This window comes from Choloepus didactylus, chromosome 4, assembly GCF_015220235.1.
Source record: "Choloepus didactylus isolate mChoDid1 chromosome 4, mChoDid1.pri, whole genome shotgun sequence".
NCBI lineage: Eukaryota > Metazoa > Chordata > Mammalia > Pilosa > Megalonychidae > Choloepus > Choloepus didactylus.
This window is the reverse complement of record NC_051310.1, coordinates 140,643,197-140,668,273: the sequence shown is the minus strand read 5'-3', so window position 1 is coordinate 140,668,273 and position 25,077 is coordinate 140,643,197. Positions and strand designations below refer to the sequence as shown.

Genomic DNA, 25,077 nt, shown 5'->3' with positions numbered 1-25,077 from the left:
ATTGCAACACGGTCCTGTGGCGAGGGGCCTGCGTTCACCAGGGCCCGCCCGCCACGCCGCTCCGCGCAGCACGATGGGTGGCAAGACCCGCCTGGACCTGAGAACTGCCGCTCCACCCCCAGCTCCAGTCTCTCCAGTGTGCCTAAGGGCCTTGGCCCCGCCCCGCTCTGGCCCCGCCCCTCCTGGCGCTGCCCGCCTCCCCGGCCCCGCCCCATGGCCCTTGCCGGGTCAGCTAGCTTCGGGTCCCGCAACGTACCTGCGCAAGCGTACGTGGGGCTCTGAGAACCCGGAAGTTGCGTTTTAGGCGCGCGTCACGGGGGCGGTGTAAGCTAGCTGTCCCGGCGAGGTTGGGAATCTCCTGGGGTCTGCGAAAGGGAGCCTGTGGGGTGCAGGACTGCACCAGATTCAAGAGGGAGGGCTTCCCGGTCTTCTGGCTCTATAAGGCGAGAGCGGGAAGATCCTTAGAATTATACGGAGAGACGTGGGCGGCAGATCCCCAGGATCTGTCAGATCCCTGACGAGGCTGGGGAGTCGCAAATTCCACTCCGGGGCGACGGGGATCCCTGGAGGGAAGCCCTGTTGTGATTCCCGGGCCCCGCACTAGGAGCTCAGAAGCAGGGCGCCATGGCGTCCATCCTGGATGAGTACGAGGATTCGCTGTCCCGCTCGGCCGTCCTGCAGCCCGGCTGTCCCAGCGTGGGCATCCCCCACTCGGGTAAGGGGCGGGGGGCGGTGCTCCCTATCTCGGCTATTCTGGCACCTGCAGGGAAAGGGGAGGGCGGCTCCAAGAGCTCAGGTTCACCTCCGGGACGTGCAGTCTGTCTCTAGGCCCCTGATTCTCCTCGGGCTCTCTTGGCCCCCAGCTGGTGGATAGTCGAAGCTCGAAAGCAACTGGAGCAACCGCGTGATCTAGGCCCAGCCGCCACTGGGGTCCTTCTAAGAGGGAACTGGGGCTCAGAAAAGGAAGTGACTTGCCTACAGGGCCGCAGTTGGGCTATTGGAAGAACTGAGGATAGGCTCCAGGCTTCTGATGCCTGATTCTTTGTTTTATTCACCAGGATCCTTCTGGAGGGGGAAGGGAAGGAATGGACAGAGAAATTGGTGAAAGGGGAATGTTATAGGGGAAGGAGAAATGCTCCTAGAGGGAACTTTATTTATCACTGATCAAAGAAAAATGGAGGTGATGTATTTTAGGCCTTGGCAAGAGCTGGATGCAGCCTGGAGTTTAGGAGAAATTTTTGTAGAAAGTAGTGCAGAGTTGGCAGAGGGGTCTGAAATGCTGGGGTATTTTGAGCAATGGTCCAGGAATGAAGGAAAGCAGCTACAATTTGATAAACTAGAGCAAAAGCAGCTACAGTTTGATAAATACCACTATTTGGAATGGTTCCCCGGGGCTCCCTCTGCCTGACAAGGAGTCTCATTCTTCCGGAATCTCACTGAGAGAAACACGGCTTGGGCAGGGAGGAGGAGGGGAGAGAATGGAGCTAGACTACTTTGGTTGAGCTGGGATTCCTGAGCCAAAGACTGATAAGGGTGAACCCCCAAATCCCCAATGCCCCAGTACCACTGGGAACAGGTGCATCATGGTGCAACAGCATCTCAGGGTTTCAAAGATTCAGCCCTTTACTGCTAGCAGAAGTGTGGGAAGAGCCCAAGACCCCTAATATAGAGGTGACTGACTAATTGATATCAAATTATTTGTTAAGCAAAGTCCTGGGGGTGGGAATATGTCAGGAAAGTTGTTGTCTCTTCTTGCCTGTCTGTCTTTTCCATAGATAACCTTTTCTTTGCCCCTCACCTTCAGGGTATGTGAATGCCCAGCTGGAGAAGGAGGTGCCTATTTTCACAAAGCAGCGCATTGACTTTACCCCTGCTGAGTGCATCACAAGTCTTGTTGTCTCCTGCAGTCAGCTCTGCATGAGCCTGGGCAAGGATACACTGTTCCGGTAACCAAGGGCCCTGAAAGACTTGGGGGTAGGGTGTGAACTGGTGACATTTGGGTCTCTTAACTGCCTGGGGCATTTCTTCTACTCTGGCGGGTAGAGCAGTAGATTTGGAATTTGGGGGAAACATCCTGTCCCTTCCCAAAGAGAGTAAATATAGGGCAGTGGTTAAGAATCAGATCTAGATTCAGATACCAGTTCTACCACTTACCAGCTGTGGAATCTTGAGCAGGTCACCCAATCTCTCTAACCTTGTTCCTTCATCTGTTAAATGTAGTACCTACCCACAAGTTAGTCAATAGATCAAGGAATGAAATGTATCCAGTATAAATGGAAGTAATATATGACAAAGGTGTCAGCGAAAGTGTTATCTGTCTGGAATAAAAGCCAGGACTCTGTATCACAAAAATGAATTCTAGGTGGAGTAATTATTTAAATATAAAAAATAAAAAATGAATGTATTAAAAGAACATTTAACACCACTCTAAAGCAGTGCCTCAGAATCCAAGATGGTTCAGGAAGTGCACTGTAAAGTCGAAAAAAAGGGAGAGATTACTGTCTTTAATAATCTATATACAGTCTTGTGGAAAAAGCATTGGATAGAGCATTGATAGCTATGAATTCTGGTTTCAGATGTCTTGTGTATAAGTCAGTCTGCCTCAGTTTCTCTTTCCGTAAAGCAGAATAATGTTTACACCTTAATCTGCCTCTCAGGGAGACCATGTTAATAAAAATTATGTCTATACAGTAACAAAAAAAAAAAAATTTAATAAATGTCTGTGTCCTTGGTCTTTCTTATGTAAGCTAGGAAATCCAGAATCCATAAAGAAAATATATCAATATATTTGAGTATGTAAAACTTGTTTCAAGGCAAAAACCAAAACAAACAAAAAGCGCTATGAATCAGGTCAAGACAAAAAATAGATGGTCAAATAATGTTTGTTTCACAGTGATTAAGGATTTACATCCCTGTTCCTTTAAAAATCTTTACAAATTATTAGGAAAAAAACAATTCAGTAGAAAGGAGAGCAAAAAATATGAACAAGCAGTTCACACAAGAGAAACTCCAAATTTCCAATATACCTATGAAGATAATTTCAATCTCTGGGAAATGCAAATTAAAATAACAATAAGATACCATTTCTTAAATAAGATACCATTTGTTAAACCTATCAGATTGGCAAAAATTAAAAACAGTAATATTCAGTGTTGGTGAAGATGCAGGGAAATGGACTCTCATACATTACTGATGAGAGTGTAAATTGCCACTATCTTTTGGAAAAGTAATCTGGTAATGTCTATTAAAATTTAAAATATTTTTAATTTTGACCCATTAATCTTACTTGGGAATATATCCCGTAGACAGTAAAGCATCAGTTTGCAAGGGAATTGATATGAGGGTATTGATTGCAGTATTATTTATGGTATGAAAAACTGGACCCAAGCTGAATGCCCATCCAAGAAAATTGTGATTAGATTATGGTTGGGCCCTAAAATGGAGTATTATGCAATTATTAAAACAAAGAGAGCTGTGTCCATTGGCCCAGTGGAATGTTCACGAAATATCGCTAAGTAAGAAAAGCTAATTGCAAAACAATGCATACAGTATACACATACACACGGTATAAAGGCATTTTTGTAAAAACAGCAACAAAACAATCTATTTTACATTATAAGCTTGGAGGAGAATGTTAACACCGGTTTTCTTAATGTAGTTGAGAATGAAAGGGGATTGGGAAGAAAATCATTAGCTTTTTCTTTATACATCTTTGCACTGATTCTTTAGTTAGAATGAGCTTATAATCTGAAAATAATTTAATAAGAAAAATATAATTTAAACAGGAGTACCCTCAGAGTTATTGTGAAGACAAGTAATACTAGATTAAGCTCTTGGCATGGTGCTTGATATATAGAAAGCACTCAGTAACCATCAGCTACTTTCTGATTTTGTTCCTTTACTCACCCCAGCCATCTTTCTTCCCGTATACTGGAGATTCATTGACCAGAAGGGAAAGACTACTGTTTAGTGAATTCTCAGAATGAAATGGAGAAGTTTCCAGAGCTCAAGGCTCTTTATGTGTTTCTGGGTGCCCTCAGGATTGTGTTCAGAATTTTCTGTTTGTGAAGCTTTCAGGGAAGAAAGGCTATGGCTTTCATCACATTCTTAAAGAGGCCTGTGATCCAAAAAAGTTTAACTGCTGCCCCTCTGTAGACTTGATACTGTGACTCTCATCCCCACAGCATTGACTTGGGCAAGACAAACGAACCCAACCATATGGATCTGGGGCGTAAGGATGATGCCAAAGTTCACAAGATGTTCCTGGACCATACTGGTAAGAGGTGGTGGAGGTCTGGGGAGGGAGGCCTATGGATCAGTCAGTGGCCCAGGAAGGATGGGTGAGATCTAAGAGTGGTGGGGAGCCAGGAGAAGGCTGAGGGTGGCAATGGCAACATCCACTAGGGTGCTATGCTCTCCCCACTCCAGGCTCTCACCTGCTGATTGCCCTGAGCAACACTGAAGTCCTCTACATGAACCGTAACGGACAGAAGGCACGGCCACTAGCCCGCTGGAAGGGGCAGCTGGTGGAGAGTGTGGGTTGGAACAAGGCCCTGGGCACCGAGAGCAGCACAGGCCCCATCCTGGTTGGCACTGCCCAAGGCCAGATCTTCGAAGCAGAGCTCTCAGCCAGCGAGGGTGGGCTTTTCGGCCCTGCCCCAGATCTCTATTTCCGACCATTGTACGTGCTAAATGAAGAAGGGGGTCCAGCGCCTGTGTGTTCCCTTGAGGCTGAGCGGGGCCCTGATGGGCGTGGCTTTGTTATTGCCACCACCCGGCAGCGCCTCTTCCAGTTCCTAGGCCGAGCCGCAGAGGGGGCTGAGGCCCAGGGCTTCTCAGGCCTCTTTGCTGCCTATACCGACCACCCACCCCCATTCCGTGAGTTTCCCAGCAACCTGGGCTACAGCGAGTTGGCCTTGTATACCCCTAAGTTGCGCTCTGCACCCCGGGCCTTTGCCTGGATGATGGGGGATGGTGTGCTGTATGGTGCCTTGGATTGTGGGCGTCCTGACTCCCTGCTTAGTGAGGAACGAGTCTGGGAGTATCCGGAGGGAGTAGGCCCTGGGGCCAGCCCACCCCTGGCCATCGTCCTGACCCAGTTCCACTTCCTGCTGCTGCTGGCGGACCGGGTGGAGGCGGTGTGCACACTGACGGGGCAGGTGGTGCTGCGGGATCACTACCTGGAGAAGTTTGGGCCGCTGAAGCACATGGTGAAAGACTCCTCCACGGGCCAGCTCTGGGCCTACACTGAGCGGGCTGTCTTCCGCTACCATGTGCAGCGGGAGGCCCGGGATGTCTGGCGCACCTATCTGGACATGAACCGCTTTGACCTGGCCAAAGAGTACTGTCGAGAGCGGCCTGACTGCCTGGACACAGTCCTTGCCCGGGAGGCAGATTTCTGCTTTCGCCAGCGCCGATACCTGGAGAGTGCCCGCTGTTACGCCCTCACCCAGAGCTACTTTGAGGAGATCGCCCTCAAGTTCTTAGAGGCCCGGCAGGAGGAGGCTCTGGCTGAGTTCCTCCAGCGAAAACTGGCCAGTTTAAAGTCAACTGAGCGTACGCAGGCCACACTGCTCACCACCTGGCTGACGGAGCTCTACCTTAGCCGGCTCGGGGCTCTGCAGGGCGACCCGGAGGCTCTGAACCTCTACCGGGAAACCCGGGAGCGCTTCCGTGCCTTCCTTAGCAGCCCCCGCCACAAGGAGTGGCTCTTTGCCAGCCGTGCCTCCATCCACGAGCTGCTCGCCAGCCACGGGGACACCGAGCACATGGTGTACTTTGCTGTGATCATGCAGGACTACGAGCGGGTGGTGGCGTACCACTGCCAGCACGAGGCCTACGAGGAGGCCCTGGCCGTGCTCGCCCGCCACCGCGACCCCCAGCTCTTCTACAAGTTCTCACCCGTCCTCATCCGTCACATTCCCCGCCAGCTGGTGGACGCCTGGATTGAGCTGGGCAGCCGGCTGGATGCCCGGCAGCTCATCCCCGCCCTGGTGAACTATAGCCAGGGTGGTGAGGCCCAGCAGGTGAGCCAGGCCATCCGCTACATGGAGTTCTGCGTGAACGTGCTGGGTGAGACCGAGCAGGCCATCCACAACTACCTGCTGTCACTGTATGCCCGCGGCCAGCCAGCCTCGCTGCTGGCCTACCTCGAGCAAGCAGGGGCCAGCCCGCACCGGGTGCATTATGACCTCAAGTACGCACTGCGGCTCTGTGCTGAGCACGGCCATCATCGCGCTTGCGTCCACGTCTACAAGGTCTTGGAGCTGTATGAGGAGGCTGTGGACCTGGCCCTGCAGGTGAGCCCACGTGTCTTGACTCCAGCCAGGGGAGGGGCCTTTCAGATGCCAGAGTGCTGTGGGGGTAGTGGCTAGAAGTGAGGGTCTCTGGCTTCCGTTGCAGAGAGTTGTGGTGGTTAAGAGCACAGACTTTGAAGTCAGGGTTTGAATTCTGGCTCTGCCACTGACTGTGCTGTGTGACTTTGGGCTAGTTTTTGAATCTCTGTGCCTCAGCTTACTCAGCTGCAAAGTGGGCATAATATTGTAGTACTTCCGTCATCATAAGCTGATTACAGTATTGTATATAAAAACAATTAGAACAGTGCCTGGTACACAGTGTTAGCGATTGCTCATAGTGGTCTTTAGGATCAGAGAGGGAAAGTGCTGAGCTCTAGGTTAACATTTCTCAAAGCATGAATCGTCCACCTGCAGGATCATAGAAAGTGCATTTTCAAATGCAGATTCCTGGGCCCAATCTCAGGACTTAGTGAATAAGAGTGTCTGAGGGTGGGGCCCCCAAATCTGTATTTTGGAAATACTCCCCAGGCGATTCTTAACTTCACTAAACCTGGAGACCTGCCACCATACGTAGCTTTTTCATAGCTGTGACAGGGACCTAAGGCCCATTACTGAGACAGGTTCCTTTCCTGGCTCCTGGCATCCCATACTCACTTGCTGCCAGGAAGGCTGGGAGCCCAGCCTTAGGGGCCTCTTTTTAGGCCCAGATTATCCCTGGGCATCCGTCTCTCCCACAGTCTTATCCCAGGGCAAGGAGGGAGCTGTCCCTAATACCCACAGTCCCCTGCAGGTGGATGTGGACCTGGCCAAGCAGTGTGCGGACTTGCCCGAGGAGGATGAGGAGCTGCGCAAGAAGCTGTGGCTGAAGATCGCACGGCACGTGGTGCAGGAGGAAGAAGATGTGCAGACGGCCATGGCCTGCCTGGCCAGCTGCCCCCTGCTCAAGATCGAGGATGTGCTGCCCTTCTTTCCCGACTTCGTCACTATTGACCATTTCAAGGAGGCAATCTGCAGCTCGCTTAAGGCCTACAACCACCACATCCAGGAGCTGCAGCAGGAGATGGAAGAAGCCACAGCCAGTGCCCAGCGCATCCGGCGAGACCTGCAGGAGCTGCGGGGCCGCTACGGTATCGTGGAGCCCCAGGACAAGTGTGCCGCCTGTGACTTCCCCCTGCTCAACCGCCCTTTCTACCTGTTCCTCTGTGGTCATATGTTCCATGCTGACTGCCTGCTGCAGGCCGTGCGACCTGGCCTGCCTGCCTACAAGCAGGCCCGGCTGGAGGAGCTACAGCGAAAGCTGGGGGCTGCTCCACCCCCCACCAAGGGCACCACCCGGGGAAAGGAGGCCGAGGGAGGGGCTGGGGCTGGGGGACCCAGCCGGGAGCAGCTCAAAGCTGACTTAGATGAGCTGGTGGCTGCTGAGTGTGTGTACTGCGGGGAGCTGATGATCCGCTCGATCGATCGGCCCTTCATTGACCCCCAGCGCTACGAGGAGGAGCACATCAGTTGGCTGTAGGAAGGTGCTGCTGCCCCTGATAGGTGAGCAGGCAGGCGGGGACAGCTATAGGAGCACATCAGTTGGCTGTAGGAAGGTGCTGCTGCCCCTGATAGGTGAGCAGGCAGGCGGGGACAGCTATTTGCCCCCTGTTGGGAAGGCCACAGCCTAGTCTTTGCTCAGTCATCTTGAGACTACCGGGTGTGACCATGTCGGTGAGTGGAATTACAGCTGCTGCCCGTGAAGTGTCAGCTGAGCGCAATCTGCCAGCTTCTCGTGCTGTTCTTCAGACCTGCCTTAGAGCCACTGTACCCAGGCCATCAGCCTGTCCACAGCAGGTGGCCTTAGCCTGGAGAAGTCAGAAGTCTGACCCCATTACTGTCCCCTCTTGCATGTAACAGCTCTTTTGTCCTTTTCACTCCCCACGCATACCCTCCTCACTTTCTAGAACGAGAGTTTCATTCTTCCTTCTTTTCACTCTGTGGCCTCTGGACCTCTAGCTCTCCTCCCACAGAGGAAGCCCTTTCTTCTGTCTCTCTCTAGGTTCCGGGAAAGGTGTGCAGGTGGTGGGTGTGCTCCTGTGCTCTGTGTCTGGGGATCAGGAAGAGGGGTGCCCTAGGGCAGAGGGCCTCAGGAGGACGGTGGGAGGTGGCAGGGGCTGGGGGAGAACATTAAATGTCTGCACTGCACTGGTGGCTCTGGAGTTGATGGCTTTGTTGACGCTGGGCTGAGCGGTGTGTGCGTGACCTCCAGGAGGGACTGGGGTGCCTCAGGGAGGCTGCAAGGGCTCTGCCTGCCCTCCGGCTTTGGCCCTCGGTCCTTCACCCAAAGACAAGACAGAATGGTTTTACCATATTCTGCTCACTTCCTTGTCCCCGGACTCCGTCCTACAGGAGGAATTACGGTTTCCATCCTGAGTCAGGGAGCCAGGATGTACTTCCCTATGGCCAGCAGGTGGTGCTGCTCCCCCACGGAATCGTCAGCAGTTAGGCAGCTGGGGCACTGCTTGCTAGTCTTTTTCATCTTTCCCCTCCCTGGTTGTCCCAAGGATTTTCTGGGAGTCTCCACTGCCTAAACATGATTCTAAGCTCCTCATTCTTCTTCCCCCCATTGGCCTTTAAGCATGCTGTATTTTGCTTGCCCCTTTCTTTGCTAGCCTGGGTTACTGCTCAGTTCTGTCTAGCTTTGATATAGCCCTGCCACTTCCTGGCATTTAACCCTAATGCTGAGGCCTAGCATGGAGATTTCCCCCACCCCCTCCTCTCTAGATTACATTTCTTTAGTAGGTTCCTGGAGACCAAGTCTAGGGAGGCCTGGAATTGGTCCTTCCCATGGCTTCAGCTCAGCACCCTTTGCCCCGTGGACTGGTGCTCACAGTGCACTGCTGGGCTCTATGGGTGTGGTCTACCAGCTGGCCCAGATAGACACAAAATAACAGTGAGTGTTCCAGGAATCAGGCCAAGACAAGACCCACCTGGCTGGTGGCTCCAGGTTTCTCTCTTCCAGCCTGATCCTCTTCCAAGACTTTATCTCCTGCCATTCTGGTTGAATCTTACCCTGCCAAGTTCCCCCAACCAGTAGAACCACAGGGTCTCTTCATGGCCTCTGCCAACTGAGGGAGCCTGGAAGCAGCCCTTCCTTGATGGGCCTCAGACTTCCCGTCTTCTCCCAGAAGCAAGGATGGAAGCAAATGTGAGGGTGTGGAGTCCCATTGGGTAGAGGACACCCCACTCTTCTATTCAGTTTCCACTGTTCCAGGAAGATTCAGAGCACTCCAGCTCCCTTTTTCTCCCCATGTCCCCTTAAACCTAGACATGCCCAAGGCCCGTGTTCTCATTGCCAGTGAGCAGTAGGTGTAGGACCTTGGTTTGCCACAGGGGAGGTCACTTGCTTACTTAGATTAAAAAGCTTGGGGCTTCTGTCTGTGCATATAATGGGTGCTTAATACATGTTAGTTAAACAAACAATGCCCTCTGGCTCCCTCCTTGAGGGCTTGACTAAGGCAGCCTGGGGGCCACTGCCCCTTTTGTCCTCTCCTAAGACAGCCCATCTGGTCCTAGGCCTCTTTCCTGGAAAAAGGCCCCAAGCTTCCCTGGCACCGACAGTGGGCTTCCGGTGAGTCAGGGCAGTGGGAAGCCACAGCTCTTATATCCCTGGAAACAGGGACTAGGCCTGGAATAGAGGGGAGAGAAAAGGCCCTCAGGGCTTTGGCCCTGAGCCTGGGGGAGGAGGGCCAGAAGGAGTTGGGGTGGGGGAGCAGCTGCTCAGGCCAGGACCAAGATGAATGAGCTGCTTCTGGAGCCGTCACTGGAAATAGGAGGAGTGGCCACAGGCAGTGACGCTGGGACCAGGGCAGGAGGCCTGTAAACAAGGAAGCCACCTGGGGGAGATGCAGGGCGGCCACTGGTCGTGGGGAGCAGGTGCTTCCTGAGGCCCGCCCTTGAGAGGGCCCTGGGGGGATGCCCTGCCCAGGCGGCAGCGGGCACCAGGGGGCGCTGTCGGTTGGCTTCCAGCATCCACCCAATCACAGCGCTAGTTCCTGGGGGCGTGGCCACTAGAGGGTGTGCCTGCCCTGTGCCCTGGGACCGGCTTGCCCGCCCTCGCTCCCTTCTGTCCCCAAGGCAGAGTGGCCAAGGGCACCCTCCCTGGCAGGGAGGGTGCAGGGCTCAGAGCCTGGCCAGCCAGGGTGTGAGCTCATTCCCCCTCGGGAATGCCAACTTTCGCAGTTCCTGCCCTCTCCCCCCAAGTCTCAGGTTGCGGGCCGGGGACTGGCATCAACCCCATTGGTTGGGAGGGGGCTCCGAGGCCATCAGGCTCCAGGCTGCCCTTGGCGGTGCCCCCCTGGCGCCAGGGAAACAAAAGGTTAGGATCCCAGAGGGAGTTATCTGGCCCCACCACCACCGGGTGAGGGAGAGGGGAGGGGTCCGGGGGGGGCACACCTCTTTTCCACTCCCCTAGCTCTGCAGATTCTTCGAGACACTTTCAGAGGCGGAAATTCCCAGAGGTCAGAGGAGGGAAACAGTTAATTCCTTTTATTCAATGGATCCCCCCTACACACCTCCCCCCAACTTCCTCCCTCCACTTCCCGCCCCCCCCCTGTGTGAACAGGAAGTGGAGAGGAAAAGGCTCTGAGTAGAGCAGCTGGGAGCGGGAGGCAGGGAGTGGGCAGCAGGCTTGCTGCCAGCCCTGCCCCTCATGGTGACTTGCTGGAGGGCCAGACTGCCTGTGGCCTGGGAAAGAACCTGCAGCCCCGTTGGCGAGTGGCAGCCGAGCTGGGAAGCAGTCCAGGGTCCGAGTCCCCACTCCACCTGCTCCCAGGTCAGGCTGCTGGCCTGAGGGTGCAAGGCATCCTCTGCAGCCCCACCCGCACCGCCAGGCTGGGCATCCTGGGGCTGGCAGGCATCTCTTCAGGCGGCCGCTAGTTCTGGCACTGGTTCCAGCCACTCAGCCCCTTAGCCCTGCCAGTCCTTTGAAGCTCATGCAGGGCTTCCTGTTTGGGGCGGGCAATGCCAGGGCCCCTCCCCCACCATTGTTCTGTAGCGACCATAGGTCCATCTGTTGCCTCATGCTGGGGCCCCTGGGCAGTGCCACACGGGAGCAGCCCCACAAAGGACCCTGCTGGCAGCTTTGCTTGTGTGGGGTGCAGCTGGGCCCTGTGGCCGGCTGAGGGTGGATGGTGGTCAGAGGCAGCCCAGGGTGGGCAGTAAGAAAGAGAGAAGATGTTAAATAGTTCTAGTTCTTGGGCAGCTGGAACCCTCCGCTTTCTCCTCTGCTTGGAGCACAAAGATAATGATATTCGGGGGGCTCTGCATGCTGAATTCCCCAGGGGAGGAACACCATTCTTGGGCCCCGATTCCAAAAGAGGGTACTGAAGCAGAGGGGCAAATATCAGTCTAAGATGGCCAATAAAAGGAGTGCAAGTCAAATCTGAATGCCCCATGATCAGATGTTTTCCTCTCCCTGAGCAGCTTTGCCTTTTCTCAACTTTCGCCTTGAAGTAGCCCTCTTGAGCTGAAAGCAGTAATGAACCATACTACAAGGTCATAGGAGGTTAGGGGTGGCCCTAGATTGGTGGCCAGCAACCGATGTGCACTGAGAACAAGTCCAAGCAGGCCTGGCAGTAAAAGGGAAAGGGGCTTTGGTCCAGCCCCCAGGGAGTGGGGTGCTGCTCCTGGTTCCCAGGCTGCTGTGGCCAAAGTTCTGTTTGTATTTCCCAGGTGCAGAGGCAGGTGCCATATATCTCTAGCTCACCTCTCCTGATGTTACAGCTTTGTCCTGGGACCTGCTTCCTTCCTGGCTCCCCCACAGGACTAGAAGCCCAGACAAGGTCTGTGCCACCCCCCTCACCAGATCCTGCAGCTTGTCTCCCCAGCCCGGCACCCAAACTGCCTTGATCATGACTTCGAGATGAGCAGAGCTGAAGAGACTCCAGATAGAGTTCATAGAGTTCATAGAGTCTGTGTAACACTTGTTCAAGTAAAAATGTTCATGAATGTCCCAAAACCTAAAATAGATATTCTGGGCTTCCCTGGAGGGAGCTGTTCATTGGGCCTGTCCTTTCCTCTTCAACCTCAATCGCTGTAGAATGCCAGGGTGCCCAGGAACCCAGTTTGAAAACCACTGAGCTTCCAATGCCACCTCCTGATTTTATAGATGCTGAATCTAAGATGGGGAGTGACTGGCTCACAGGTAGCTGGTGGCTGATGTGAGCTCCATCCAGGACCCTGTCCCTTCTCCATAAGATTCACTCAATCACAAGAGCCAAACACTGCTCTAGGCCGTTCATTACACTCATTCTCTATCTCCATCCAAAGCAGGCAGAGCCGAGGGCCAGGGAGGTGATCAAGGAGTAAGTGCAAATCTCTGCTTTGCCCTTTACCAACTGTCGGCTTAAGTCACATCCTGGGAACCCCAACTTCTGCACCTGTAAAATGTGAATAAATGTAACAGACCTCAAGAGGATGTTGTAAAGCTTATGAAAGTGTGTAGCACATCTTTAGAGGTAGCCCCTTGCCTGGCACATGAGAATTCCTGTCTGCTCACTTTCTCTTACCCTTTATTCTGCTCTTCATTCCTCTAGGGCCAGGACCCTGTGGGCTGTATTTCGGCCCTTCCCCCACAGATCCCTCTGATCTCTTCAGGAATCAGAGCAGAAAAGGGAGATAGGGGCTTACTTGAGAAGGTTTTTCTGGTTTCCTGAAAAACAGTGACTTTAGGGAAGATGTTCAGGACGAGAATGATAGAAGTGCCCTCGGGCCTGTGGAATGTGGCTACTAAGGTGGGACAGGAGTGCCCCCACTTTGGGGCAGGGAGGTCTTGCTTTCTTGGAGGAGAGAGGGTACCACTACAGCTCCAGGAGACCCATAGGACAGGCCAACGACCCTCACAAGTCAGCCCAGAGCTTGCACAACAGCCTGGCTGGCTGACTGGCACTCTCTTGGGAGTCTCAGAAAGTCCCCCCTTGTCCTCTCTCAACCCTTGACCCCTTGGGCCTGCTGCAGACCAGAATTCCAGGCAGCTGGGCTCTTTTTTAACCTTCTGTTCCTGGCCATTTCCCTCTAAGACTGGGACTCAATGACACCCCAAATCCCCACCTTATGGCCCATCCTTTCACAGCCTCTTGGGTGCAGACCACCTGGAGCTTCCACTGGGGCAACACCCTACGGGAACCAGTGGGGATCCTTGACCACAAGCCAACAGGACCGCTGGAGTCTGGCAATCTGAAGGGCCCAGGCTTTACAAGAGAATAACGCCCACAAGTGATCCTGAATGGCAGACGTCCTCCCAGGTGTCCTGCCTGACTCCATCTCTGTCCCAAACCCCAGTAGCTGAAGCCAGGAACAGCAGACAGAGCCTCCCGCCCTTCCTGGCATCCTCTGAGCAGCCAGTGTCAGAAGAACCCTTAATACCACTCCACGTTAATACATGTCGCGCCTTGCTGCATTCGGTTTCACAATCAAATAATTCCCTTTGGTTTTCTAGTGGAATTTTTGCTTTTATTTTTTTAGGGTTTCTTGGCCTTTTTTTTTTTTTTTTTTTTTTAAGCAATCAGTCTAAATTTGTCATCACACACCCCCCATTTCCACCCCTAAGGCCTCCTTTTATCCCCTGGAATCTGGAAACCATATGTGCGGGCAGAAACCCCCCAGCATCCCCCACCGCACCCTGGCCCAGCCCGGCCTCCACTGGGGCAGCTGTGTTAACTGGGGAAGAGTCTACACTCCAGGCTGGGGCTGGAAAGGGAGTTTCTCTTTGGACCTTCCCAGCTCAAGGCATGGAGAAGCCATGTGGTCTAGTGGTTAGGACTGGAACACACGGGTTCTGCCCCCAGCAATCTCTTTGACTAACTCTAGAAGCCTGGGAAAGTCCCTTTGGCACCCAAGGGACTCAGTTTCCCTACCAGCGAAGGGGCTCAGAGCTTCACCAGCTAGTTCAACTCCTTACCTGCCTTGGTAGAAAGTTTTTGAGCCAAAATTCCTGCTCAGTCACTTACAAGCTGTGTGACCTTAGCAAGTTGCTTGATCGTTCTGAACCTCCAATTTCCTCATCCATAAATTAAAGACTATTGTACCTACCTCCTAATTGTTAGGGTTAAATAAGACATATTTTCAAGGGCCTAGTGCATGGCATGCTGTAAAAGCTCAATAAACAGTAGTTGTCACTGTTAATAATAAGTGAAAATACAGAATGAGGTGGGAGTGTATCCTTGGCAGGTGCTGCCCTGAGGCCAGGCCTGTCTCCTGCTCGAGCTGCCTTGTCAGCCTTCCCTGGGCCTCCCCTGCCTCTAGAAGGGGCAGGCATGTGTTTCCAGTACTTGTGGATCAGGGCTAAGGCCAGGCTGCTGTCCCTGTCTCCATGACGACCCCAGCCCCTCCCCTCCTTCCTTCCTCAGGAGCTTTCTGTTTACTGTAAACAGCTGCCCCAGCTCAGCCCTAGCTGATCCAGCCCAGGGCCAGCCCAACCCTCTCCGAACTGGGGACAGGCCTGGTGTGCAGTCTGGGCACAGAGTCCTGGGCTCCAGGCGGCTTTTAACGGGCGCTGCTGCCACCTTAATGGGAGTGGAGGGGAGGGGAAGGAAAAAGGGGAGGGGAAAGGCTGTCACCCCAGACCAGTGCAGCCGGGGCCTCATAGACAAGGAGCAGAGGGAGATCACCCTAAGAGAGCACGGTAGACAGCTCTCTGGCTTGGTCTCAAACAGGCCTGGGTTCAAATCCCGGCCAGCATTTGCTCACTTTGTGACCTCAAGCTGGTTATTTAACTTCTCTAAGCCTCATTCAGCTTATTGATTTGTAAATGGAAATAGTAATATCATCCTCAGAGGATTGGTTGCTGGGCAGATTAATGATAAAGCATGTAAAACCCCCAGCTCAGTGTTTGGCACATTGGAAGCCTGCAGTGGCCATTGGTGTTATTTCACCTCTCGGATTCTCTTCTGCCCAGGACCCCTGGAGGAGTCCCAGCCTATTCCTTGATCTGGCATTCCCCAATTGCACAAGCATACCCATGTGCACAGAGCACATCTGGACCAGTAACAGCGTACTCATAGGAGCCAGGTAATAAATGGAACTCACATGATTCCGTGAAAGTGGAGGAGTCCAGCTGTTTCCTAAGTCCTTACGGGGCCTGAATGTGCGACTTTGGAGCCATCTCTAGGTCACCACCACTTCCTGCTTCTCCCTCCACTTAGCCCTGGGGACTGCATCACCCTCCCTGCCAAGCTGGCTGCAGTGCAGGTATACAAGGAATGCTGAAAGCTGTGGCCCCCCTCTCCTGTGGGTCAAGCTTTCAGGGCGAGATGAAGCAGAGACACTGGGATGTGAGCTCGTGGCTCCCAGCTCCCGATGAGCCCACATTGGCTCCTTTGATTCCCTAGCATCCTTGGAAGTGCTGGCCCAGCCAGTTTGGAGAAACTTACGGAGTGAGATTTAGTCCTGCCATTCCGCTTACCATCAGCTCATCCAGCATCCCTGAGCAGAACCGGGGCAGCTGGGGTTTAGGAGGGGCATTCATCGATTTGAGTCATTCCCCACAGGCCCATGAGTAAGTGTGGCTCTGGATTTCCAGTTTGGTCCTACCACCACCACCACCACCACTGCCTGAAGATGATGCCCTTCGGGGTCTTCCAGGGCTGGGTCCCTGTTGGTGCAGCCCTGGGGTTGGGCCCTGAGCTCAACTCCCTCTGGAGCAGTGGGTGGTGACAGGAGGCTTGTGGGCCTACCTGATTCTTCTGTCCCCTCACTCCCTTGCCAACACGAGGCCTAATTCCTTGCCCCTTGGGAGTTTCTGTCCTTACCCTGGCCTGGACTGCATGAGAAAGGAGAGGAGCCCCTATTACTGAAGTCAGCCCCGTGGGCTGAGCTGGAAATCCCCCACTTCTTACCTTGGCCGCTTGAGGAAACAGCCTCCCGGCAGAGAGCCGCCTCCCCGCCAGGGACTTTTCTCCTGGGGGTGACACGGCATGCAGGGCAGCTCCTGGGACCCCAGCCTCCTGAGCGCAAGCCGCACTTCAGCCCACCTGGGGATCAGGGGAGTGTGCCACACTGGACCATCTCCCCCCAACCCCCCCCAAGGAACATGGCGGCCAGGGGTTCTGGAACCCACTTGGGACCTAAGCAGGCCTGAGAGGGTGGTCAAGAAAAAGGGAGACCTTGGGGCTGGTGTGGCTAGGAACATCCCGACTGCTGGGTGGGATCCAGGAGTCTGTCCAGGCCAAAGAGGCTCTACACCCAGGGCACACCGACCCTCCCCACCCTGGCACCCAGCTGGAAGCAGGCTTTGGACAGGACTGAAAGCCAGTGACACAGTGGTGGAGTCCAAACCTTTTTGATTATGAACCTACTTCTGTGTAGATGATACACTACAGTCAAAACACATATTAAATATTAAAGTTCAGTTTATTTTTTTGAAAAAATTAAGTATAAATAGAAATCTTCATATTTCCTCCCACCCCTCAAGAAATGGCCTTGCTCACCCCTGCACACAACCCACTGTGGAGCCCACTGCCCTGACGCAGAGCTGACTGTCCACGCCAAAGATGGTGAAGGATATGGTGGGGGGGGATGTCGCTGATTTAATTTTTTCTTTTTTTTTTATTTAATTTGATGTAATATAATTATTTATTCATTTATTTTTTAGAGCAGTTGTAGGTTTACAGACAAATGATTCAGAAAGTAACACAGTTCCTACATACCCGCCTCACACACAGTTTTCCCTATTAACATTTTGCATTCCTGTTGTAACTTTGTTACGATTAATGAACCAATATCATTATAATTATATTACTAACCATAGTCCATAGCTTACATCAGGGTTTATTCTGTGGGTCGTAGAATTCTATGGGTTTTTTTTTTAAATTTTTATTATGGTAACATATTTACGAAATAAAATTTCCCATCTTAACCACTCTTGAGGCTAATTTTCTTAATACACTGCAAACCACAAATAATTGAGAACCACATCTGAAGTTCTTCTATTTGTTGTTAATTCGAAAAGAAACTTGGTCATCTCAGGCAAGCCCCGATAGCTATGGTGGCGCTTATTGTGCAGGTCCCACCCCAAAGTCCCAGGCAGCCTGTCCTGAGAACCACAGCACCCAGATGCAGAGAGCTTATAGAGGAAGAATGCCTCAGCTTGTGTGTGTGTGTGTGTGTGTGTGTGTGCGCACATGTGTGCATGAACGCCCCGGGTGTGCCTTTCACACAGCCTCCTCAGTGATGGCCTCTCGTTTCTGGCCTGCTGGCTGTGGAGGCCTCAGCCACCTGCGTCACAGCCACCTGCATCCACCCTACCTACCAGAGGCCTAAGAACCCTGCCACTGAACTGGGTACTTTTTCTCACCTGCCTCCCTCACGTCATAATCTCTTATCCAGCAATGCAGGGATCAAGTTATGCGTGAGAGGTGTGGAGCCCAAGGCACAGAGAAGTGCCAGGAGTTTCCCGCAGTCACCCGCTGGCCTAGCAGCTGGGTCTCCCGCATGCTTCCACTCTTCCTGGGGCAACTCTCCTCGTGTTCTGCTGCCCTGGTCCTACAGTCCTGCCTGACGCTTCCGAATTTTGGTCTGGGAAGAAACAGCTCCCAAGGGCCTTGGGACCTCAGTCTGCAGTCTGCCCTTTCCACCCCAAAAGAGAGAAGGCAAGCCCAGGACCTTCTCCTTGTCCTTAGAAATGTGGCCTAGGCCATGGGCAACCCTCCATAGCCAGGAGCAGGGGCCCCATGGGAAGAGGGTAGGGGTCTGACTTTTCTGACCCTTTCCCCCTGACTCTAGCTTGCCTGGCTGGCTCTGGGCCAGGGCCGCCTCCTTCATTCAAAAGCTCTGCGCTGTGAGGCTGGCAAGGGGAAGGGCAAAGTGGGGGGGCAAGGGGAGAGCTCAGCTTCCAGCCCCATAACCCCTTCCCTGCCCCTCCCTGCACTGACAGCTGTAATCTGCTTGGGAAAATCTTTTTTTTTTTTTTTTTTTTTTTCCGCACAGGAAAAAATATTAGTTGTCCCGATAACAAGGAAAACAAAATCCAGTGCAGGGCATCAGAGACTTCCTGAGGCGGGAAACAATGTCAGGGCGCCCAGTGGAGGAGGCCCGAGCTTGGAGGCTCCAGGGAAGCCGAGAGAGGACACTGGCCCAGGCCTATCCGGCCGGCGGGGGGAGGGGGTTGACAGATTGAGGATCTTGGAAAAAAGATTTCCCCCCCAAAACCTTGAAGTCTGGGCCGTTGAGCTATATCCGGGAAATGATTCAGGACCCGAGCACGTCCCTGCGTGGGGCTAGGACCCCCGGCTCAGGTGCTCTGGAGTCTACCTCTTCCCATTGGTGCTGACCCAGACCCGGGGGGTTGGGGTGAGGCAGGAGGGTCCCTTGCTGGGGGCCTGGCTGAGGCAGTGGGCACCCGTGGGCACCCCTCCTCCAGGCTTCTCGCCTTGTGTCTGGCCACAGCTGCTTCTCTGTGTACTTCTCCATGGGGGTGGGGGGCGAGGGGAGGTGTTAAAAGAGGGGGACTCCTCCATGGGCCCCACCCCAGGCCTAAAGGACACTTGGCTAGTCTCCTCTTGAGTTCAATCCCCACGTGCCCTTAGCTGGGTCCAGTACACCCACACTACCTGGTGCACTCAAGGTGGTCTCTAAGTGCTGTGGGCTTGGAGAGGGGAGATGAGGGACAGGTGAAGCCCTCAGATTTAAAGCAATAGTTCTCCACCCTGACTGCACACTGAGTCACCTGGGGAGCTTTTAGGCCAATTAGATCAGTCTCGCTAGAGCTGCTCAGGTGACTCTTGTGTGTGACCTCTGTTTCAAGGCCCTGTAACCCTCCAGTTACTTCCTGGCTGCTCTGCTTCACCTCTACCATCAGGACAGGTCCCCTCAGCTTCAGATTAGAGCCCCTCGCAAATCACCACCCAGCTGGCGGCCTCTGGAGGTGCCTGCCGAGTTCCCTACCCAGCTGGAGGCCAGCTGCCCAACCCAATCAGTTCTGGGTTACCCCCGCCCCCTCCCTCTGCTCTTTCTCTGTCCCTCTGGGCAATGACGCCTAGTGGCCTTTGTTCTCAGCCAACAGGAGTGTGACCAGAAACCTACCCACAGCTTAATTACAGCCCCATTCTCTGGCCCTAGGCTGGCCACCATCCTTACTCAAGCTGCCCAGCTCTACCACTCGGCATCCACCCCTTCAGCCTGCAGCCCAGGCAAGCCCGGTGCAGCTCCTCCCCCCATGCCAGGGTCATCTCCAGCTTTGTTCCTTCCCCCACAATGCTCTCAGTCCTTGCACTGTGCAAGGTCTCAGGGCTCCTGGTGGGAACAGAGACACCGTGACAGGCAGGGTGCTGCTACACTCTGCCAAATCCTTGAGGTCACAGACCATTCCAGTTCATTTTTTTCTTGAGAATCACTTTATTGCACGTGTTTTAGGAGTGGGGCTCCCTGGGAAGGAAGCAAGGAAAGGACACAGCAGGCCCCATCCAGGTGGGCCTCTCAGGGGCTGGTGCCCGGGGACATGATCCAGGGGTTTTGGGGAGGCCTGGGTGGTGGCTGCCGCTACTGCCTCCACTGTCACTCCTGCTGGAGCCTAGCTCTGTTGGCCCTGGCCCCGGACCCACGTGTCTGTGTAGATAGTTGTGATGATCTGGTCCTTTTCATCCATGAAGCCACGGAGCATCTGCTCTAGCCTCCTGAAGCTGGCATAATACAGGCCCATGCCCTCCAGCATGGGCAGGAGGCAGTGTTCTGGCACCTGCTGGTTGTGTTTCTGCTGCCTCTACCTCAACTCGACCTTGTGGCCTCACACCATGGAACTGGGCCTGGCAGTGTGCACTGGGAGGCACCCAGGAGCTGCTCTGTGCCTGGCAGGCAGGCCTGGGATGGGCTGCAGTTCCTGGAGACTTTTGTGGGGGCTTGCCAAGTGGAGTTGGTGGTTGTAGCTGCAGCAAGCTCTACTCACAGCGGAGTACATGGTATGCCTCACTCAGCTCCACAAAGCAGCTATGCAGGGTGGGTTCCCAGTCAGGGTGCAGCTCTTTGGACTTGGTGAAGAAATCTCGGTTAACTTTTTCAGAGCTGGCATCAGAATGCACCCCAGCAGTTCATGGTGGTTTATGGGGCCAGACCACTGCTCAGTAGCTACTCTAAGGAGGTGGGAGGGCTGTGGGGCCATAGTCGGCATGTGGACAAACAGGGGAGGCATGGTGGCAGGCAGGCAGCTGTCACCACCACTGTGACCCAGGGATCCGGGGCCCTTCCCCACACTGGTCTCAGTGTCTGGACCTCTGATTCATTTTTAATTCTCTACAATCATGCACCAGCCACCTACTAAGTGCTGGGTCTGTGGAGACAGGCACTTGGAGAAAGCTACAGCCTTGCTCTCAAAGGCCTTCTCAAGATATAGGGAAGAACTCTAAAGAGCAATCACATTTGTATTCTCTGCAACCGCCCCACTAGCACATGGGAATATTGCAACCACTCCATAAATGTTTGTTGAATGGACACTTGTTTCTCAAGTGGAGCATAGACTGTCCTTCCCTTGGCAGATGACATCTCAGGGGTGACAGACAGGGAGGGGTTCCAGTTGTATCAAATGTCTCGAATGTTAAGGTAGGGAGATAAAGTGACCTGACCGGGGTGGGGGGAGCTGCAGTCTACCTGAAGAGGAGGACTTACTGGGGTCCCTTTTGGCTCCCAGCCAGGCTTTTATCAGACAAGGGGGGCTTGCAAAGCTTCAACCTGTGGATCACCATCCCTTCTGCCCAAATGGTCTTGCTCACCTGGAGGATCACCACACTGGGAAGCAGGACCACTGAACAGACTTTTCCCTTCTCCTAAGGGGGCCTTTTTAGCCTTGGATTCCCAGTGGTCTCCCCTTTCCCTCTAGAGGAGCCCGGCCCAGCCCCACTCACCCACCATAGCGTTTTCCAAACAGGTGGAGGATACTACAGACAAGTGGCCACCTGGCTGAGGGAGAGGGGAAACCCCAGTGTACATCCCCAGGGCTTCTGTCTCTCTAGGGAGAAACAGTTGGCAGAGAGGCCATTGCCTGCTCCCCACAGCCTATGCTCTGACCCTTGGCCTGGGTGGTGGGCAGCAGGTTTCAAGAGCTTGGGGTAAGGGGGCTTAGAGGGGAGGGGATCCAACCCCAGCTGCCTAGCTGTGGGTACTAACAGGACACGCCGGGGGCAGCTGAGATGGGGGGGGGGCACCACCACCTGCTTTTCCTTGTTTTGTTTTCAGGGCACTAATTACTGTGCTGAGCCCTGAGCTGCCTAATGAGGCCGTTTGGATTTCCTGTTGTTCTGGCTTCCCAAGACCCTTAAAGGGCCAGCATCACACTAGGAGCATGCCCTGGGTGGGACAGCAAACCCCCTGGTGGGGGTGAGCACAGAGGGGCTACCTTTGGACTCAACCTGAATGCCAGGGGCCAGTGAGTAGATCAGGAGCTGGTCCAGAACTTCCTAACTGCCCCCGTGCCCTCCATGAATGGCTGCTCAGAAGTGCCTCACCGGAAGCAACAGCTTCAGAACTGTGTATAGCGTGGCCGGGGCCGGGGCATGGAGTGGGAAGGGGGAAGCAAGGAGGCCAGGGCTGAGGAGGAAAGGCTGGTGATGTCACCAATGCCCAGACTGTGAGAACCACTGCAGCACCAGGCAGGAGGAAAGCGCTGTGACGTCCTGCCCACCCCCCCACCCCCACACTGGAAAATAAACACTTGTCTAAGCGGCCTGGGCTACTTCCGAAGGGGCTGGTTAGCTGGGCTAGAGGCCAGAAGCAGGTCTGAGCCCAGCTTTTAGCAAAGGCCTTTGCCCAAGTTAGATGGAGAAAGGACCCCGTATCAGGCTGCATTCATCGTCTGCCCCTTCGGGCTCGCCTTTGCACGTGGAGGCGCCGAGCACGGCTGGGCTTGCTGCAGACTTGCAGACGGACCAGCAGGGCAGGGGGTGGGGTGGGGGTGCCCATCTGCCTGCCGGAGTCTCCCTCAGGTTCGAGGCGTAACCTCGGCCCCAGGCTGTGGGTTCCCGGGGCGCCCAGAAGGCTGAGCCTGCAGAACCCTCCCCCACAGAAGCGGTGACGACATTGTTGTTCTTATAGGGAACCTTCCGCCTGGAGTTCCGGCTCCGCTAAATGGTGGGAATGAGGGTCGGCGGGACAAAGCCAGCCTGGTTCCCGCAGCCACCTCAGAATGGACGGAATCCCCATTGTGTGCGGGCGCCCTGTGCCCGCCCTCCCCTTGCCTCGCCGGACGTGCCAACAAACAGCTCATTGAGCCCGGGGGAGGGGCCCGGGAGACAACAATGTCCCCCCGGCGGGCCGGGACAGTGAGCTCAGCTGGGGGGTGGGAGGGGGTGGAGGTGGGGTGGGAGCTGCCATGGGGGCTCGAGGGCGATGATCTCAGCCTGGGGAAGGCTGGCCCGCGTGACAAGTCTGACCCGAGTCTGGCCGCCCCGGTGTGACTGCTAAGGGTTGACCGGCGGCCGGCCTCACCCTCGCTGCCCCACCCCCGGGGGCCGAGCTGGGAACGGACCGGAGCTTCTCACGCTTCAACTGCCCCAGCCCAGGGCGCCAGGCAGGCGCTGCGGGGCGGCCCCACGGGACCCAGCAGAGCCACCCCAGATTCAAGTAGTGCCATTCCAGAAGCCCCCCGAAGGAAGCCCAGCCCAAAGAGTGCCCTCTCAACCCCCCAACCCCACACAGACGACCACAGGACTTTCAGATCAACATGAGGATGCACTTTCAATAACCAGATCCATCTAAAGAGCAAGTAGAGGCCTGGGGAGGAGGTGAGAGTTCCGTTCCCCAGGTGTTCAAGCCCTTGGTTATAGACTTGGGCATTGTTCTGGGTGCATTTAAGAGCCCTCCTCGCCCTGAGCTTCTAGATTTAGGGCCCAGGTCATTCCCCCAACCAAGACACCTCTGGACTCCCTTTGTGGGTTCCAGGCCTGATCCAACCCTTTTTCCTCTTCCAAGCCTGGGCTGTCTGGGGGAAAGACAAGAAAGTGGGGTGGGCTGGCTGGGAGAGTGGCATGGCCCAAGCTGCCACCATTCTCATTATAGAAGCCAGGAAGTCCTGTTGCTGGTCTTATGTTTGCAGGGATCTGTCTGGAAAGCAGGGGGCAAGAGGAGAGAACAGCTGCTGCTGCTAAGAAAGTGAGGGGCCTGCCCCAGCAGGTCATCAGGGATCTGGCATTCTCAGGTACCCAGCCATCTGTGCCTGGGTGTCACCAGTTCAGGGGCAGGACCACACTTGGACACATCATGGAACACTTGGCTACCAGCCGCAGAGCAGAAAGACTTCTGCCTCTGGCGGACCCTCCGTTCCTCTCCACTCCAGACCAGTCAGGACATCACTGATGGCTGAACACCCTCCTCTGCTCAGGAACTTGCAGGGTGCCCTAATGCCTGTCTATCAAGTCCAAATTCATCTGCCCGGTGGCTCTCCATGCCTTAGCTATCTAACCTCTGGTCCACACACGCATTCTCTGTTCAGGCCACACCTACTTCATTCCCACCCTGATTCTCTTGCCCTGCCCTCATCTTTTGTCTTTTTCTAAGTTCTGTTCTTTCTTCCAGGTCCAGTGCAACCTCTCCTCCTCCCATAAAGCCTCCCTGACCCCTGGGCCCCAGCCCAGGGTCATCACACGCCTCTTCATGTGCTTTGATCACATCATCACCTCCCAGGGGCAACAGGAGCTGAGTCTTATCTTCCTTTGTGGTCTCACCAGAGCTAGTCACGGGCAGACCCAGTCCACAACTAGTTGACTGATGGACCCAAACTCTGCATATGTGAGTGTGCACACAGATCCCAGACAAACTAACCAGAGCGGTGCCCCAGATGGAATGCATCTTTTGCCTGCATTCTTTTCTCTTGGTGGGAGTTCTGATGGACTCATCCTAAGTCTTTCCAGCTTCCACATTAGATGGAGACTGGCTGCATCATGGGGGAAAGGGATCAAGCCATTTCGGAGAGGAGGGGATGCAAAGGGGTGGGGGGTTCCAGCCACAGGATAGCACAGGTATCTCAGCAGTCAGAATGGTTCCAAAAATGGGAGTGGTCACGCAGCCCAAGCATCACTCTTGAGAATGGGGTGAGTGGGGACAAATGAGGGTCAGAGCATGTTTATTTCTTAATCTACAGAATCAGCTGAGGCTGTTATGGAAACCTCTGGCCTCCTTGGAGACCCTGAGTATTCACCATCAGTCTGGAAATTCTCTGTGAGCTCCCAGACCTTAAATCCAGCCTGCCCCTTTGCTGCAAAGTTTACTTGGCTGGACAGCTCCATAGGACTTGTGTCATCCCCCCCCCCACCTCTTTCTTTCTCTCTTTCTCCCTTTTTTCTCCTTCCTTCCTTCCTTCCTCCCTTTTTTCCTTTCTTCCTCTCTTCCTTTGTTTCTCTTTCTCTCTCTCTCTTGCTTTCTTTTTTTATTTTTTTATCACAAAGTAGACTTTATTTTTTAGTAGGGCTTGTATTTCTGACAGTGGCAGAAGAAGGGCTGGGGACAGGGAAGGCAAGGTGATATGAGCCCACAGTGGCCTAAAGAATATCCCAAAAATATTCATTGGAGTTGAGAGGGGGTCCAGGCCTCTCTGGACTTCTTCCCTGGGGACAATCTAGACATAGGAGAACTCTTTGAGCTGGAGGCCCTTTGCTAATCATAGGCAAGGCATCAACATGCCTTAGCAAGCATCAACATGCAATTCTCAGCAACATTAGGGGAGAGTTCAACCTGGATTAACAACTGTGGATAAACAGTGTAGACACTCTGTCACAGGAAGTTCTCCCATATGTCTAATCCAAATCCTTCCTGCCACAGTTGA

At 54.2% G+C, this 25,077-nt stretch overlaps 1 protein-coding gene across 1 annotated transcript; it reads left to right on the top strand.

The window, feature by feature from the left end:
• Positions 1 to 304: 304 nt before the first annotated feature.
• On the top strand, positions 305 to 12,336 carry VPS18 (VPS18 core subunit of CORVET and HOPS complexes). Its single transcript, XM_037834281.1, has 5 exons — positions 305 to 715; positions 1,805 to 1,946; positions 4,185 to 4,276; positions 4,429 to 6,299; positions 7,087 to 12,336. The coding sequence occupies exons 1-5, from the start codon at positions 625 to 627 to the stop codon at positions 7,810 to 7,812; spliced, it is 2,922 nt and encodes a 973-aa protein (XP_037690209.1). The 5' UTR covers positions 305 to 624; the 3' UTR covers positions 7,813 to 12,336.
• The last annotated feature ends 12,741 nt before the right edge of the window (positions 12,337 to 25,077 follow it).

Bases quoted from the DNA above. Each gene is read 5' to 3' on its own strand.
- VPS18 (XM_037834281.1), top strand. From the start codon at position 625: ATGGCGTCCATCCTGGATGAGTACGAGGATTCGCTGTCCCGCTCGGCC. The intron at 716-1,804 runs GTAAGGGGCGGG...CCTCACCTTCAG, and splicing joins CGTGGGCATCCCCCACTCGG to GGTATGTGAATGCCCAGCTG. The intron at 6,300-7,086 runs GTGAGCCCACGT...AGTCCCCTGCAG, and splicing joins CTGTGGACCTGGCCCTGCAG to GTGGATGTGGACCTGGCCAA.